Genomic DNA, 11,228 nt, shown 5'->3' on the forward strand with positions numbered 1-11,228 from the left:
TAATATGCTGCAAAGCAGATGATTGCTCAGAATTCACAATAGGTGCAAACTAGGGTTTTATGATATCCAAGGACCAGAGGTCGTGTGTCTCTTGCCCAGTTCTCCAGCCGGAGGCACTGGAAATTCTGGGATATGTTGAAAGGGCACTCAGACGTTGGGGTCCAGCAGAAGCCTGATGCTAAGAGTCTGTGCCCTCAACAGCCCCTTCCCTGTCCTTGCAGGGAACTCACTGTCAGCGCTTCTGGATGGCAAAGCTAAACTCACCTTCCTGAACCGAAAGGAGGAGTACACCCTTACCATGCCCTACGCCCACTGCCGAGGTGAGTGAATGTGCCATGCCCCACTCCCTAATAGCCCAGGCTAGCCCTCAGTCATGGCATATGAGACTGTACTTTTCTTCATACAATGACATGGCAGAAACAACTAAGAAAGGAAGAAACAGTTTATTTTGGATCCCAGTTTGAGGGTACAGTCCACCATGGAGGGGTTGGTGACACAGCTGGCCATATTGAACCCATAGTCAGGAAGAGGAGAGTTGGCCCTGGTGCTCAGCCAATTTCTCCTTTTTATTCAGCCGAGGACCCCAGGGATGTGCCATCCATATCCAGGGAGGGTCTTCCTTCCTCTGCTAACCTCCCTGGAAACACCCAGAGATGTGTCTCCCAGATGATTCCAAATTCAGGTGGAGTTGACAATCAAGATCAACCTAGCAGATGCTAAACACTCAGGTGTTTGCTAGTTTGAAGTGACTTTGTGAACTGGGCGTGACTTTTCAGAACTGGGCGTGTAACTCTGGTAGATTGCTAGTTTCTCCTCTTTGATTTTGCCTCTGGCTCCTGTTGTGTTAGTGAGCAGTCCCAGCTATTGAAAAGGCTGAGGCAGGGGGATTGAAAGGCCTGAGCCTGCTTGGGCTGCAGAGTGACTTCAAGGCCAGCCTGGATAATTTAGTAAGACAATGTCTCAAAATTAAAAGGCTGGGCGGTGATGGTACATGCCTTTAATCCCAGCACTTGGGAGGCAGAGACAGAGTGAGTTCTAGGACAGGCTCCAAAGCTATGGAGAAATCCTGTCTTGAAAAACCAAAACAAGGTGAGGGCCTAAGCCCTATCCCAAAGGATATGACAGATTCTGAAGACCCCCCTATGAAGGCCTCACCCTCCCTGGGGAGCAGAAAGGGTATGGGATAGGTAGGGTGTTAGTTGGGGGGAGGGGAGGGAGAGGGAACTGGGATTGACATGTAAAACAATCTTGTTTCTAATTTAGATAAAAATGGGAAAAAAAAGAAAAATCAAAACAAAAAAATTAAAAGATAGGAAGGGAGCAGGGCTCACTTGCTCAGTTGTGCACACTTGCCTAGTGTGTATGAAGCCCTGGGTTCAATCCCAGAGCGTGCACGCGCGCACAGACACACAGACACACAGACACACACACACACACACACACACACACACACACACACGTCAAGGAGAAGAATAATTCCTGTATACCCCTACCCATCCCCAACCTTCTGTCACAGACACCTTACTTAGGATGGTAGTCATTGTTTTGTGTTCATGCAAACCCAGATTAAGTCTCAGTTTTTAGCTGAAGTCCACAGTGTCCTTTAAGGCCCACTCTTAGTGTATATTCTCCAGGTTTTAGGAATAGTGACATAGAGTTACCACAGTAATGTCAAACAGAAGGGCTTTCCCACCCTGAAAATCCCTCTGGTGGGGGCTGAAGCTGAAGCTCAGCGGTAGAGCATGGGCTGAGCATACCGAGCCTAGTATTCAACCCCAAGAACTTCCAAAAATAAAAAGAATCCATGAGAAACCTGGTGTGGTGGCTCATACTTTTAACCCAGTACTTGGGAGGCAAAGGCAGGCAGTTCTCTATGGGTTTGAGGCCAGGGCTGCATAGTAAGACCATGACTTAAAAAAAAACAAAAAAAAAAAAAAAAACTCACCTTTGACTTGGCATAGCTCTGACAACTCAGAGAATGAGCTGGACAAGTGCAGCTTAATTTGAAGAGCAGAGATTGGCTTATGCCTCTAAATCTCCACACCCTGCCTGCCAAGCTCCTTTCTTCAGTGGCTCTAAGTCTCTGGCAGAGCTGATGTAGAGTTTGCCTGAGAGCCACAAGTACATTAAAGCAGATGTGCTCTCAGAGAAACAAACACAAAGCACAGGCAAAGCCAGACTCCAGAAAAGCACCTCACTGTGTGCACCATGTGAGGCCGTATGCACCATGTATGCGGTTGTGTGCAGCCATGTGTGGCTATATACACCATGTGTGGATGTGAGGCTGTGTGCGGCTGTGAGCCGTGTTCACAGTGTGTGTGGCCATGTGTGCGGTGTGGGTGGCTGTGTGCATTGTGTCCCTGATCTTAATGGGAATCTGACCATGTGTTTTGTTGCAGTCTGGCATTTACCACAGCTAAACAGCAGCTTGCTGTGGGAAGGTTACTCTGGTGAGGACCCAGAGAACTAACCTCACAATTGTTTTAAATGTGATTGTCTTATCTTCTCTGTCTAAGAATATTCATGCCCTGGTGTGAGTTGCATGTATTCCATGGCCAACAGCAGGACCTTAAAAGATGCTCAGGAAAATTTGTTTAGTGAGCCAGGCATGGTGGTACATACCTTTAAACCCAGTACTCTAGGGACAGAGGCAGGGGAATCTCTGTAAGCTCAAAATCAGCGTGGTCTTCATGGTAAGTTCCAAGTCAGCCAGGGCTTCATAGTGAGACCCTGCCCCAAACACCAAACAAAAATTGTTGTTGTTGTTCAGTGGATGAAGAACATCTGGGGTCTAAGGTCTAGAGTACAGAATATGTGAGGGTCATAGGGTCACACAGAAGGAAGCGCTCGGAGCTGTAGGTGGTAGACAAGACCCAGGAGCCAACAATGATGCCTGTGACCCTAGATGAGAAGATGTAATTTTTTCTGGAAGTCTCTGCCAGCTCTATGAAGCAGGCTATTTTGGGGCCACACAGGAAGTGCCCATTGAAATCCCCAGAGCAGGTGGTGTTGTTGGTCCTTGATGCTTCCTTAGCCATAGAAGGCCTTCTGCAGCAATCTCCTATGACAGGAGACAGTTTATAAAAATCCTAGAGACCCCTGGAGCAACATGAAGATCCTGCTTGCTGTGTATAGCCAGTCCCCTTGGAAGAATGTAGGGGTAGGGGTGGAGCCTTTTGCTGGTACAAATGGCTCTTCCTTTTTTTTTCTTTTCATTTTTGAAAATGAAATATTTTATTTCACATTTCTGAGTTTTCAAGTAGAAATGTTTGGGTGTTTTGTTTCATCATTGTCTTAGTGTCCTACTGGTGTGAAGAGACACAATGACCATGACAACTCTTATAAAGGAAAGCATTTAAATGGGGCTGGCTTACAGTTCAGAGGTCTAGTCCATTGTCGTCATAGGCAGGAAGCATTACAGCATGCAGGCAGACATGGTGCTGGAGAAGGAGCTGAGAGCTCTACATCTGGATTGGCAGGTAGCAGGGAGAACCACTGGGCTTGGCTTGGGCATTTGAAACCCCAAAGCCCACCCCCAGTGACACATTTCCTCTAATAAGGCTGCACCTACTCCAGCAAGGCCACACCTCCTAATCCTTGTCAAGTAGTGCCATTCCCTAATGACCAAGCATTCAAATATATGAGCTATGTGGGCTATTCCTATTCAAACTATTGCAATCATGGTGGTGATTTTTTTTAGTTAGATTATGTTTTCCATATGATCAGAAGTGGACTGAGAAAAAGACATACTGGGTTTTCAGATGCACATGACACCGTTGTGGGAGATAACTGGAAATAGATAGACACACTGGTCTAGTCCTGGTGTAGAACACAGCCACAGATGTGACTGCTCAGACATTGGGATCCCAGCTCCTGAAGGAGCTGACCCAGCGAAGGGTGTGGCATCTCCAGACCACGGCAGAGGCCCCTTCATGGGTCACAGTACTGAAGGACAGCCAGGCTTCTGGCTCCATCTCAACAACCCCCTTCACACACCCTCCCCACCCTCCTTGCCTGTCTGCTGACACAGGCTTTCAGGGATGAATCCCAACACCAGTTGCATTTCAGGAATCCTGTATGGCACCATGACCATGGAGCTAGGGGGCAAAGTGACCATAGCATGTGAGAAGAACAACCTCCAAGCTGAACTGGACTTCAAGCTCAAGGTAATGTGTGCAGCTTGTGGGAGACAGTGCATGGAGCTCAGGGAAGGAGGGATAATCCCCTCCTTCCACACTAGGCAAAGTGCTCCAAACAAGTACACTTTTCTCTCTCTGGGTCCCATAGAACAGACAGGACCCAGAAAGAGAAAGGGGTGGCCCACAGGCCCACAGAGTCTGCAGGGCTAAGTCCCATTGTTCTAATGGTGGAAGACTACAGATTTGAGCTCAGACTAAGGCACTGGAGTGAGGGCATCTTTTTCTAGTAGTGAGCCTCATCTAAACCGTAGTCATGAGAATGACCACTCTGCTCCTCTGAGGACGTGCCTCTATCAGGGTCCACCTCCTCCCAACTCATTGGGTGTCTTCCTGCTCTTGCAGCCTTTCTTTGGGAGCAGCACCAGCATCAACCAGATCTCTGGGAAGATCACGTCGGGGGAGGAGGTCCTGGCACGCCTCACTGGACACTGGGTAAGACGTCATTCCTCGGGACCCTGGCTAAACCCTAGGGTGGTCACCAACCAGGCCAGCAGCTCTGATGTTTCTGTGCCATCTGGGGCAGGACAGAGATGTGTTTATCAAGGAAGAGGGAGGTGGAGGCACTGAGGTCTTCTGGACTCCGAGTGAGGAGGTCCGCAGGCAGCGGCTGAAGCTGCACACGGTACTATTGGAAGAGCAGACTGAGCTGGAGTCTGAGAGGTGAGACCCTATGCCCGGGAGCCCTACTGTGGTGCCTAGGGGAGGGTTGTCACGGTCACCATGCTGGGAGCACATTCCAGGATGTCTTTGTCCAGGACATCCTCAGAATAGACACCTCAACTCTCCCACTGGGGACATCTGGAGGAGAAGGCCTCATCATAGGCAGCAAAGAGGTCCCTGCAGGTGGCAGGTGGGAGTCCCACTTAGGAAAAATACAGTTCATGATGTAGAATCAAAACCTGGGAGACATGGGCTTTTGACAAGATAGTCAGACCCCTGTCACTGAAGGCAACCAAGCAGATAGCTTGATAAGCCCTCTTTCGATGTAAAGGGGACAGATTCTGGAATATCTGTTAGTGGAGCCACCCCACTCTGAGCTCCTGGTGGGTTGATCCTCTGGCCTGTAGGCTCTGGCAGCATGTCACCAGGGCCATCCGTGAGGGTGACCAGCACAAAGCCACACAGGAGAAGTCTGTGCTAGAGGAGGCACAGCGGCAGCGTGCCCGTGAACATCAGCAGAGCCTCACTCCATGGAAGCCACAGTTGTTCCACCTGGACCCACTCACCCAAGAATGGCGCTACCGATATGAGAAGTGAGTGGCAAGTGGTCCTGAGACCTTGCAGTGGGGCCGGAGCTTGGAGACTGACTCCACTGTGCTTGTTTTGACTTGGGGATGTCATGGAGTCTTCTAATCTCCTCTCCCTGCCTTCAGCAGTACCTTAAGGATAAGGGATACAGAGGGATGGTCAGATAGACTCCCCCCTAAGCCTTCCCTGCAGACCCTGAACAATGGTCATCCCCTGGGTCACCATGAAAGGCTGAAGTCTAGGCTAGGACAGAACCCTCTCCCATGAGGGTCATCACCTGTACTGATGGACACCATCTGGACCCTCCAGCCACAGCCCCTGGGACCCCCTGAAAGACATCGCAGAATATGAGCAAGATGGGATTCTTCACACACTACAAAGGGAGACGATGTCTGGCCAGACAACCTTCCTGGGGAGTCCGGTGTCCAGGCACAAGGTCAGTACACTTCACCAAGGTTCCAGCCCAGGCTTGATCTCAATGTCTACCACTGCCTCCACCTGGCCCTCCTTCCTCAGTGCCCATGTCTGTGATATCTTAAACCCTACCTGGCAGTGGACCCTCACTGACCCCAGGCTCCTCATTGTTCCTTCTTCCTTTCCAGTGGGGGACCCAATATTTGATTCATGGGAACCCTGGGCCTCACAGTTCAAGACTTCATGCAGGAGTCATTTGGCTACCAGCCTGTTTATCTCCAGAAGCCACTTTGTCCCATTCTATAGCTAAAGAAACCCAGGCTCAGGGTAGCCCAAGGAGGAAAAGAATCCAGCATCCATACATGCCTAGGGCCTGGGAAAGGCAGGAAGGAGTCAAAGGAGGGGAAGATGGGGGGGTTCCCTGGAAAAAGAGGGATGGAGATGCCCTTGCGTAAGGTGGGATTATGAATGACTCCACCTGTAGCCAGAGCTTTTCTATCCTGCCTGCCAGTCCCACAGCTGCTTATAAAATAATAACGCAGATATGATATTTATAATATAGCATATATATTATAAATATAATATTATTTATAATTGTTTGGCCGATGGCTCAGGCTTATTATGAGCTAGCTCTTACATTTAAATTAATCCAAACCTGTGTATTGCCACATGTCCATGCATTACCTCATTTTCTACATGTCTTGCTTCCTCGGTGGCTACTGGCATCTTCTCTCAACTTTGCCTTCTTTCTCCCTGTCTCTCTGCTTGGATTTCCCACCTAGCTATATGCTGCCCTGCCATAGGCTAAAGCAGCTTTATTCATCAACCAATAAAAGCAACACTTATTGAAACATACAGAAGGACATCCCACATCATCGATCAGGTGGGCCTAGCTACATGCTCTGGGTTCCAGGTGTGGACAGCACCAGCCATGTGCCAACCTGGTGGCCAGACCATGCAGAGCTATCTGGTCCTCATTCCTGAAGAGAGGGGTCAACGGTTTTATGTTCCTGATGAGAAAATGAGGCCCCAGAGAGGGAATGACTGCAGTTCATTCCAGGTGATTTAAACCACCTGTGTCCAACTGCAAAGTCATTGGATCTGTCCTCTGCACACTGCTCTACTCTAGTACATCGTGGCATTAACGGGACACCAAGTCCCCAAGGAGGGGACCCAAGACATAGTAACTCCGTTTCTTTACAGAGGCCTGGCCCTGACCGGCGGCTCCGAAAAGCTAGTGACCAGCCCTCTGGTCATAGCCAGGTCACCGAGAGTAGTGGCTCCACACCTGAGTCCTGCCCAGACCTCTCTGATGAGGACTTTATTCCTGGTAAGTAGCTCCCAGGGTTTCATGTATGTTAAGCAGGCCCTGGCCCTGGCTGGTAGAAGCCTTGGACCTTGACTAAGAGGGAAGGCAGAAAGAGAGGGCTGGTCCCTGCCTGCAGCGCCTCTTTACAGGATGGTAAGGGCTAGGAAACACCTTCCAGAGATGAGGATACAGGGGCAGGTATCCTCATAGTATATCTTTGCTTGTCCTGCCCTGACCTCTCCCTAAGAGATCTGCCTTCTCAGAGTCTGGGGACAGTCAGGCCTGATGAGAGCTATAGCCAGGACATGGGAAGAAAAGAGGCAGGTGTGTAGCTAAGTGGTAGACTGCCTGCCTGGCATACATGAAGCCCTGGGTTCAGTCCCAGAACAACATAAACCCAGCGTGGTGATGTACGCTTATTACCCAGCCCTCCAGAGGTCACACAAGAGATCAAGAGTTAAGGTCATCTTCAGCTACATAATGAGTTCAAGGCCAACCTAGGATACATGAAACCTACTCTCAAAAATGGAGATTGGAAGGAGGATGTGATCCCAGGCTAGGATATTCCTGAGCTGCAGGGATACTGTAAGAAGTTGGTTGGGTACTGTCCATTGCTCAGCCCCTGACCCTTCCCTGATGGGACTCTTTACTCCTTTGTTGTTACTGAGAAATCTATGTCTCCCCAACCTCTACAATGGACCAGCTTTGTCTTGGTCACTCATCTCTAAGTCTACATCCCCTGCTACCCTTTTCCTGTCTCTGTGTCTGTGGCTGGTTCCTGAGGGTTTCTCAGGTGGTAGATCAGGAGCTGGGTCAGCCAGGACATCCCAGCTCACCCTGGTTTCTTTCTCCCTGCTCTCTCCATCCTGGACATCCAGGTAGCGAGAGCCCATGTCCTCGGTGCAGGCAAGAGGCACACCGGCTACGGATGCTACAAGAGGCTGTGCTGTCTATTCAGGAAGCTCAGCAAGAGCTGCATAGGTAAGAACACCGGAGGTGGAGGGACCTGCCAGCATAGGAGAGTGCAACGCTCCTGCAGGAGCCAGTGGACACAGGCAAGGGGCTTAGAAGAAAGGGCAGAGCCAGGGAAGCTCCCAGCCCCAGGTGTGTGAAAACAGGTAGCAGCCCTCCTGGACACCTCAGGCTCCCTGCAGCTTTGCCAACACCACTGTACAGACTGTCCCCAATACTATGTGGCCTCAGTGGATCTGAGCCAGGGCCACACAGTTCCTTCCTGTCAGCACACAATACCATGTGAGGGAACCATATGCCATCACACTTGGTTCTCCTCTGTAAAATGGGTTAATACCAGAACCAATCGGGGGTGGGAGCAAAATGGAGAGGGTGTGGAGAGCCCATAAGTGATTGGCACAGTATTTGATTCTTTGATTCCTTTCCAGCTCCTGCCAAGAGAATTGGTTGGTAGATGGAACATGGAGCTAAAGAGAAATGAGTCAGGGCTAGGATACTGAGTAGGGTGGGATCAGAAGTGGGGTGGGGTAAGTACCTCTTGATCAGGTCAGGCAGGCTCCTGCAACACCACATAGACAGAGATCTAAATTAGCTGACTGTGGGTTGGCTGAAGTCAACTGCTGTATTTTTGGAAGTTGAGAAGTCTGCTGGCTAGACGCTAGTAGCCTGAAGGGAGGGGTTGGAATGATTAGTGGTGGTGTATACCATTAATCCTAGCATTCAGGAAGCAAATACAAGTGGATCTCTGAGCTCAAGGCCAGTCTGATCTACAGAGTGAGCTCCAGGACAGCCAGGGCTACACAGAAAAACCCTGTGTAGGAAAAACAAAACAAAACAAAACAAAACAAACAAACAAAAAACACCCCAGGACCTCAGAGGCAGAGAGCTCAGAGTGGTTGTATCTTGGCCCCAGGAAAGCTGATACTCTGCCAACCTATCAGCACTCCCAATGCCAAGTACCAATTTTTCCTGCTTTCTCACATCAGTGTCCTCTAGAGGTCCAAAAAAAGCCTCAAAAGGACCAGGAAACAGAGAGGAAACAGAGAGCCAGGAAACAGAGAGCCCAGAGTCCAAGCTTGGTGGGTTTGTTCCTATGTCCTTGGCTGACACACAGCCTGGTATGTCAACAAGACACTGAGTATTTCACATTCTAATGGTTAAAGTTCAAGATGGAAGTCTCAGGTCTGGCTCTTCCAGTGCCCTGTCCTTGGTTTGCAGCCATAGTCATTCTATGTATGTCTCTGTCTTGATCCCTTCTTAGGATCCCAGTCTTAGAGTGAGCCTTTTAATATAGCCATCTCTTCAGAGATCTTATCTCCAAACATCTCAGGGGACTTCAACAGAGGTTTGAGGGGGAGGACAACATTCAGCCACCACCCCAAAGATGGCAGGAAGGATACAAGAGGCCTATTCCCCAAGCCCAGACCCTCCTTTCCCACAATTGATACTCAGGCTCCTGCCCTGGGACCCCTCTCTCTAATGAGTCCCTTACCCACCCTTGTAGTCATGTTCCCAGCAGGTAGACATGCCATCCTGTTTCAGACTCCCCTGTAGGCTGGGAGGGTGACCATGCTGGTGTTGACATAGCCTCTGTCCCTATCATTTCAGGCACCTCTCAGCCATGTTGAACTCCACAGTGCGTGCCAGGCAGCCGTCGGCCCCTAGCCTCCTGCAGAACCCCCGCTCCTGGTTTCTGCTCTGCATCTTCCTGACATGTCAGCTATTCATTAACTATATTCTCAAATAAGAGCCCTTGGGATCTGCAGGGCGAGGCCTGCAGAGCTCCCTCCTAGGCACCCAGCACTTTACACCGACCCATGGAAGCAGTGAGGCCCACAGGCATGGCCACTGGGACAGAAGGGTCCTTGTATAAGAGGATGACAGGTGGGGCCTGGGGGCTATGAGGGTGCTGTGACCCCAGCTGTAGGACCCTTCAGGGAGCACTAACCTCTCCTTCAGGGCCCTCCACCTAGCACCGGCCTTAATGCTAAAGCCAAATGCAGTTTCTGCTCTGCAGTCATCTCAAGTCGCCACTCCCAAGCCAGCCCCCACTTGCCACAAGGCATCAGATCTGGGGGTCAGGAAGGCTTGTGCAGGTTCTGGACAGCCACTCACTGCAACGAGGGAGAAAACAAGGTTTCCAAGAGCAGCAGGAAGGAAGATTCCAAGATTTCCCAGGGCTCTTTGGGTGGTGACATCAACTTCTGAGCAGTCTGCCCACCCAAGTTGCTCTGGTGAGGACATTGGGACTTTTATCCTGTTATTAAGCTGTTTGGACAGGAGCCTGTTCAGGGAGTTACTGCACCCACACCTGCCAGAGGAGCCCACCAGTGCCCTGGCCAATGGCAGTGTGAGCTTGTAAGCAAGAAAAAGTGCCCAGGGGGTGTCCCCAAAGGCCAGGGAGGCTCAAGCTTGCCACATGCCCTGACCAACACAGTCTTCCCATTCTGTTGACATTCTGAATACATATAGTTGCAATATTCCAGGCAGCTGTGTGCCGTGACCAGCCTCTGCATCTGGCCCCAACCCTGTGTGGATGGCCCTCTGTGCGTGTGTGTGCATATGCGCAGGCACCTACATGTACTCACATTCGGAGCCTTAATACCTTGTTGGTGCCATCTCCACTGTAACTGATCCTTACAAGTTTTGTATCCATTTGTCTTTCTCCTTCCCCAGCCTGGGGGTGTGTCTCCTCCATGCCTTGAAATAAATGGAAAACATGTATGTTCTCTTCTTGGGGGTCCTTGAGAACAAGAAAGAACTTCTGGGGAAATAGAAAACCAGTATAATAGGGCTGTCTTGAGGTACCAAGTGAGGGGTCCAGAAGGTGGGGTGTAGATCCACAGTATGGAGTGAGAAGATGGCCCACCTGGGGCCCTTGGGACTGGAGTTCCAGCCATCAGCCAGTAAGCAACTGTAGACATGGGAAGGATGATGCCTGTCCAGGCATTCTGGAAAGCTGTCAGGACTAGGAAAGTGAGGGAAGGGATGGGGCCTATTTCTTTAAGTTATTATAAAGGAGAAGCTTAGACTGGGCAGCCCACTGTTGCCAGCATGGCCTTGCTGAAAGGATTCTATATGCTCAG

General features: G+C 50.2%; 1 protein-coding gene across 5 annotated transcripts in view; it reads left to right on the plus strand.

The window, feature by feature from the left end:
• The window catches only part of Osbpl5 (oxysterol binding protein like 5), a 55,575-nt gene extending 44,704 nt beyond the window's left edge, over positions 1 to 10,871 (plus strand). For 3 of the 5 annotated variants that reach the window (XM_027408833.2, XM_035442088.1, XM_035442089.1), the window contains 9 exons: positions 222 to 320; positions 4,069 to 4,166; positions 4,542 to 4,631; positions 4,723 to 4,859; positions 5,267 to 5,452; positions 5,757 to 5,883; positions 7,065 to 7,191; positions 8,049 to 8,151; positions 9,751 to 9,889. In XM_027408833.2, coding sequence (XP_027264634.1) covers positions 222 to 320; positions 4,069 to 4,166; positions 4,542 to 4,631; positions 4,723 to 4,859; positions 5,267 to 5,452; positions 5,757 to 5,883; positions 7,065 to 7,191; positions 8,049 to 8,151; positions 9,751 to 9,889 — 1,106 coding nt within the window. Of the gene's footprint in view, positions 1 to 221; positions 321 to 4,068; positions 4,167 to 4,541; positions 4,632 to 4,722; positions 4,860 to 5,266; positions 5,453 to 5,756; positions 5,884 to 7,064; positions 7,192 to 7,597; positions 7,745 to 8,048; positions 8,152 to 9,750 lie in introns of those variants that run through there. The other 2 variants (XM_027408831.2, XM_027408832.2) reach the window with 2 other exon arrangements.
• The last annotated feature ends 357 nt before the right edge of the window (positions 10,872 to 11,228 follow it).

This window comes from Cricetulus griseus, chromosome 3, assembly GCF_003668045.3.
Source record: "Cricetulus griseus strain 17A/GY chromosome 3, alternate assembly CriGri-PICRH-1.0, whole genome shotgun sequence".
Lineage (NCBI taxonomy): Eukaryota > Metazoa > Chordata > Mammalia > Rodentia > Cricetidae > Cricetulus > Cricetulus griseus.